General features: G+C 59.0%; 1 protein-coding gene across 1 annotated transcript in view; it reads right to left on the bottom strand.

Moving 5' to 3' along the window:
• GFRA2 (GDNF family receptor alpha 2) overlaps positions 1 to 6,711 on the bottom strand; it is a 25,731-nt gene that overhangs the window by 17,688 nt on the left and 1,332 nt on the right. The window contains exon 2 of the mRNA XM_009884370.1: positions 4,019 to 4,102. Within this exon, the coding sequence (XP_009882672.1) occupies positions 4,019 to 4,102 (84 nt within the window). The remainder of the gene's footprint in view (positions 1 to 4,018; positions 4,103 to 6,711) is intronic.

The following is a 6,711-nucleotide window of genomic DNA, read 5'->3' on the forward strand; positions in this document are numbered from 1 at the left end:
AGCCATACACCCCTCCCACCCCCCCTCCAGGGCTGAGGGCTGCCCAGGCAGGGACGATGGGGACAAGGTTGCCACCGGAGCTGGGCACCAGCCACATCCCGCATCCGCCCCGGCAATCCCGACCGTCAGCAAATAAAAAGGGAGAGGACGGACAAAGCCAAACCACGGCGTGAGAACAAACGCTGAATTTTTTTTTTTTTTTTTTGTCAAAATGATGGATCGCTCTCGGCAGCCCAGGTGCTATTTTAGAAGCCACCTGAACCAGCTGCCACCTCCCTCATTTCCTCCTCTCCGCAGCCCAGCCAAGCCAAGCCTGTGGACTCCACCAGCATCTCCCAGTTCCTGCTGGCAAAGACAAACCACAGCATGGAGGAGGGGTTCCTGACAGACGTATTTGTAGGGCCCGGCTAATTAGCAAACGGCAAGCAGCTGCCCTGAGTTTCCCACACCCCCCCATCTCGCTGCCCTGTGGGTGAAGAGCGTTTTGGGGTGGTGTTTGCAGCACAGGACCCAACTTTGTCTCCTTTTCCCACTCAACTCGGCGTGAGCCTCTGCGCCAGGAGCCGCAATCACAGCACTGCCTACGTTAACGGGTCCTAATTAAAAGGGGAAACTGGGAGACACACACAACACACCCCCCCCCCAATGCTGACCCATACAAACCCAAGCCACATCCTGCTGCCCTGCCGTGGGAACCTGGTGGCCGTGGGGACCTGGTGGCCATAGGGACCTGATGGCCATGGGGATCTGGTGGGCCCCTTCACCCAGGGCTAGCACACCCCCCCGGGAGGCTGCGATGCCACGAGACCCCAGAGCCGGGGGTGTGAGGGGGTTAAAGCTGTTCAGAGAGAGCCCTCGAAATGCCAAACGTGTCATCCCCGTGATGAACACCCCCCCGCGGAGATCTCCCGGGGAAGGGGGAGTTCGATAAGACAGACGTAAAGTGAATATTTCTTATGATGTATGATTTATAAGTAGATCTGCCTTGAAAAATAGTGCGAGGGGCGAGAAGGTCGCCGGAGCTAAGAGAGACGGTTGAGCTGACGGAAGGTTGGAGCGTGAACCGGTGCTGCGCTGGGGGGTGAAATCCTCCCCCCTGCTCCTCACGGAGCCCTGTTGGGAATAAAACTGGGGAGAAAGGAGGTGAACGCAAGTCCTCCGGGGCTTCGCATCCTCCCCAAGGATGGGACAGGGCAGAAAGTGCCATTTCACAGCAGGAAACACCCCCCCCCCCCCAGCCCGGACGGTGCTACGGTGTCCCTCAAGCCGAGGGCTGAGGATGGAGCCAGCTCATGACACCGATGTCAGAGGAGCAGAAGGGGAAAAAGACACTTGAAGAGGCTGAGGGGCACATGGCTCTCCCTTTTCTCCTTGCCCAGACCAGCTCCCAGATTTGGGGAGGGGAGAGGGGGGTTGCACCGAGTACTCCGAGCCCCGCGAGCGGTTCCCAGCCAGCGCGGCGGCTCTCCGGCACAAGCGTGGGCTCTGTGCAAAGCGGCAGCTTTTCGTCTAATCCTCCGGAGCGTCTCTCCTGCCCTGCTCGAGACCTGCAGGGACCTGGATGCATTTTAATAGGGCCAACGCCTGAAAGCGCAGGGTTTCTGGGGAGCTCATTAATAAAGCACAGGCATACAAATTTCATGAGGCGAGAAGGAAACGGGGGCCAAAGAGCCAGGGAGGGGACCGCGCTGGGAGATGCGGTGTCACCAGCTTGTCCCCTCGGCAGGCCCTGCCTGGCCTCTCGGCGCAGGAGGGGGTCAGGGGCAGAGGAAGAGGAGGAGGAGGAGAAAGAAGGCGACGGGGATGGCAGCGCCGCTGCAAGCCTGGTCCGTGCTGCGCGGCGTGGGCTGAGCCCGGGGGTCTGACGCCCACCTGCCCCGTGGGTGCTGCTGCCCCCTGTTGGTGCCCCGCGTGGGGCAGAAAGACAGCGTGGGGCTGGTTTCCCAACCGGAGCCTCTTCCTTCTTCCCCGCAGGTTGTGGTTTTCCTAGGGCAGGCCCTGGCAGAGCATCCTCACCGCCGGCCCGGGATGCTCCGCTCCATGGAGGGGGTGAGGGAACGCAAAGCCCCGTGTGTGGGGAGGGCTGCGGTGCTCCTTCCTGGTGCTCGCTCGCAATACTCGCTCACGGTGCCGATCCCCATCGGTCCCATCGGTCCCCATCGGTCCTATCGGTCCCATCGGTCCCATGGAGGGCACGAGCAACCGGAGCGCGGCAGCGTGCATCACCGCTCTCCCGGCTCACGCGGCCCCTTCTTTCTAGAAAGGTAAAGTAATCCCTCCGCTATCCCCACAGGCGATTAGCGGCGTTCTGCCTCAGCCTTGTTATCGAGAAACAACACTAACAGCTCATTTGTTTCAATCGCTTGGGCTCCAGGTTGGGGCTGGGGGTCCCGGGGAAGGGGGGCAGCCGCTCACTGCTCCCACCGCTCCAGCCCCACGCGAGGGGGACGGAGAAGGGGTGGAAGACGCATCGAGGCCACCCCGATGGGCACAGCACATCTCCGGAGCATTACAATGACCAATTCCCCCCCTTCTCCCAGCCCCTAAATTGCCAGACAGGCTTCCTTCTCCTCTCGCTTTGCTTTTATGAATAAATCAACCCATGAGCACTTAATCCCCCACTCCAGACACTTTGCTTTTCATACTTTCCAGCAGCTAAAATATTTCCTTGACGCTAATGTAATCCAAAAAGGCGTGCGGGAGACGGGAGGGGGTGGCATCGTCATCCCCAACCGGTGCTAAGCTCCCCGGAGGGAGCCTGGCAAATTCGCTTCGGGAGCTAAAACCCATCGGGTGACGGCAGCGAGGGGATGCGGCGTCACAGCCCTCCTCCGAGGGGTCCCCAAGCGAGCCGGGGTGGCTGCGGGCAGGGGAGCCACGCCATCGCTGCGGGGTCCCCGAGGTGCCACCACCTTCTTGCCCACGTTGCACCCTGCGAGGTCTGGGGAACGCAGGGAACGCCCCCCCCAAAACCCCGCAGCAGCGGGCGGCTCTCGGGGAAAGGGTTAAGAGGAGAAAGAGGAAGGAGAAACCGAGGAATTTCATGATCTTATTTGAAAAGGGGGTGGGGGGGGGAGATGGCAGCACGGAGGGTTGTCATGGAAATAGATGGCAAAAAAAAGTTGCTGAGGATGATGGTGGAGTTTGGGTTCCCGAGAGGAGGACGTGGAGGAAGAGAGATGCTCTGAAGGGCTCAGCATCCCTCTCCCTGCAGCATCCCCTAGCTCAGCTCAGCTCAGCTCGGCTCGGGGTGGGGGGGACAGCCAGCGGGGACCAGCCCGGCTTCCCCACAGATGGGGCATCCTGCCCGTCCCAAATCTTCCAGAAGACAAAACGCTTTACATCGAGCGATGGATGGGCAGCGGGAGGGTCTGGTCCCCCCCGGGGAGCCCGGACTGTGCCTGCGCCTCCCCCTTGCCCCTGCCTTGTGCTGTGACACGTCGGAATCGAGGGAATTACAAACTCTCCAGCCCCCCTCAGCTATTTGATATAAGCCCACAGCTGGAGGCAGCCGAGTCCAAAAGGTAAAAACCTAAATCCCAGCCTGGGGAGGGGGGTAGGGGGGGACACAAGAAGCCGGAGGAGCTGCTGCCGGTGGCTCTGCCGTCACAGGGGCTCAAAGCAACCCCCCCTCCTCAGCCGGGGCTCTCCCGCTCCCAGCGACAGCTCATCCCGCCGGGAAGGTCTGAAACAGAGAGGATCTGTGCCAAAGCGCATCAAACCCCGGCAGCACTCGGGATCCAGCCCCGACATCGCTGCCCTCCGCCAGGCACCCGCCTCCCCCCCCCCGGCCCGGGGGCACGTGTCGCCCTCGGGGGATGCTCAAGGGATCAGGTCTGGGGTGAGGTGAGAAGAGAGGGGCAGGAGAGATCTCAGCGTGGCCATAGGAGCTGGAGGAGCAAAGGGCCAAACCGCAGGGGGAAGGAGTTGTAGGTTTTCCTCGCCAGGGAGCTCGGTAACAGGTCTGCGTTCACGGGCAAGAGAAGATAAAACAGCGGAAGCGTGTTGCTTTTATTACCTGAGAAAATTGAAGCAAGTCTGAATATATCAGAGAGACGAGAGGTGACTGGCTCGTAGGGTGAAGCTTCATAAAATTCTTCTCCTAGAGTGGGAAGGAAGAAAGAGAAGGGGGAGAAAAAGCAAATTAAAAACCACAGTGAATAACCACAGCCACCAGTGAGGCTACGGCCGAGTGCGGGCGCACACCACCCCCCCCCAGTGTGGCAATCTGCGATTTGGGAAGGGAAAACCAAAAACCATTTAAAACACTGCCCTGCAACAAAAGGAAAAGCCCGTTTTGGACCAGCTCAGCTTAATTCTTGCTGGCTGTCCTTCTGCGAGTCAGGTGTGGCAGCGGCTGCGTTCGAACTGACCTCGAGAGTGGAGGGAATTTAGATTTGAAAGGTCAATGTTCGGCGACTCCGTCCGCAGAGTCTGGGCCAGCCGCAAGCTGGAAGTTTTAGGGTCTACACTCAACACTGGATTGTTTTCTTCTTGTTGCAAAAACCAAGCGTTTGCCTAAAAAAAACCCTGTAAAGATTGGTTTCCACTCCGCTCTGCCTCTGATGCGCTTCGGGAAAATGGAAATAATTTCAGTGGGGAAATACAGACCCTCATCATTTGAGCACCAGAGCATCACCCACGCGGCACTCCAGGGGCTCGTCCATCGCAATCCGCAGCCTCATCCATCGCAACCTGCGCTTTCCAGAGGAATCCTGAGCCCGGTCCATCCATCCCCAGGCTGGGAGCAAACCCCCTCTCTCCCATCTTTGGTTTCAGTGCAAACCCACGTGTGCTGTCGCTGCCTGCCCTTCGCGTTATCTCCAGAAGATGCTGATTTCAAGAGAGCCGGCCACGGCTCTCAGGAGAGGAAATGCTCTCCTCAAACCCCATCAGCCACAAGAAAAAAAAAAAAAAATAAAAAAAATACATATATATAAAATAAAAATCAATGGCTGGACTTTGAAAGCCCCAGTCAGAGGTTGACCAGCAACCCGGAGCATCGATCTCCGCTGCGCCTGGCAGCCCTTTCGGCAGCATCCCTGCCCCGGTGCCCGCGCTGCGGATGAGCCTGGTCTGTCCCGGGGACGGACCCCGACAGCCCGGACCGCTCCAGCCCACGTGTGCTCCACCGAGTTATTATTAGCCCAAGGCGGCAGCATTTATCCCGTGTAATTAAGGAGCCACTTGAAACCCTGTGCTGGAAAACAAGCTCATTAAGAAGCGGGGAGCGAGGCGGCAGGGCTTGCTCAAAGCCCAGAAGGTCCTCAGTGCTCTTCCTTGGAAATTTGGGGGGGGGTGGAGGGGTGTCAGAGTTGGGTGGACATCCCAAAGGGATGTCTCCAGCAGCTGTGGGTTGTCAGCCCATCACCCCGTGCCTGGCCTTGCCACCACCCTCAGGGCGATGTTGGGTGATGCTCCGTGGGGGCATCAGCCCCCCGGCGGGGCCAAGGGCAGCTCCCGCCGCCGCTGCTGGCAGCGGGGAAGGAAACAGGCTCTGAGCGACCTGCAAAGTCCTCCCATTTCAGGCCAAACCCTTCGCCTCACCAGGTTTCCTAATGTCCCGATGACAAATAGCACCTTTATTAAAGTGCATTTAGGAAACACAGTAACCTCCCGCTATATTGCTTTGCCAATGTAATAAATAATTAAATACTAGCTGAACCCTGCTGCTTGCTAGGAAAATTACTGAGCGTTAAAAGGGCAGTGGACTTTTCTTGAGCTCGCTGAGATGCAATTAACCTCCAGGAATGAGTTTGGAGTGAAAGCAGTCCTCCTTAATGGCAGGGACAGCCGAGCTCCCGCAGCGGAGGGGCTGGCCAGGAGGCACAGCTTCTGCCACAGCATCTTGGCCAAAAGGCAGGAGGTTGGGGTCTGTCTTGGGCTCCTCCTGGCTTTTACACTCGCCGGTTTGTGCACGTTAAAGCTATGAGCTGCTGGATCTCCCCAAAGCTTCTGCCTCTCCTTACGACTTGGTGTAATCACTTCTCTTCCCACCTCCTCCTCCCGCTACTGGTCCTGGAGTACCCATCAAGCAGTAAAGCATCCTTCATTCAAGTTTGCAAAGCCCTCTGAAATCGCTGAATGAAGGCTGCTAATGAGGGGTAGAAAACAATTAAGCAGTAATTCCTGCTCTGGGCTGGTTTTCCCTCCTCCCTCTGCTGACCCGGATTTGAAGGCAACTTCACCCAGGGGGGCTGTGTGCTGGGGTGCAGCCCCCCACATCCTCACTGCTGCCACCAGAGCCCCCCTTTCCGCCCCCCCAGTAACCCCAGCACCTCCTCTGGCTTCAATCCCAGCTCCAGGAGGGAGCTCAGAGACCCGCGTCCGCTACGGGAACGCGGGTGCCGGGGATGGGGACCCCTCCGCAGGCTCCATCATCCGAACCCCTTTCGGCTCAAGCCGCTTGAGGAGGCGGGGGGTAGCCAAGGGGCCGTCTGCTCCCAAGCTGCCACCGGCCACGGGGGCACGTGCCCTTGCGAGGACAGTGCCGCAACGCCAAGAGCTCCGGTACAGGCAGTTTTGCGCAAGCTGAAGCTGGATTTAAGAGCTTCCATGTGCAGAGCCAGTCGTAAACCCATTAAAGGGATCTATACTGTTAAACTGATGCTGTTTCTGCTGCTCCCCAGTCTGGGGCCGGCCGGGCGCTGGCAGAGCTGCGCGGGGGGTGGCAGGAGGGGGGGGCAGAGCCGAGAGGACAGCAGAGCAAAC

This window comes from Charadrius vociferus, unplaced genomic scaffold (assembly GCF_000708025.1).
Source record: "Charadrius vociferus isolate BGI_N301 unplaced genomic scaffold, ASM70802v2 scaffold1044, whole genome shotgun sequence".
In the NCBI taxonomy this organism is placed as follows: domain Eukaryota; kingdom Metazoa; phylum Chordata; class Aves; order Charadriiformes; family Charadriidae; genus Charadrius; species Charadrius vociferus.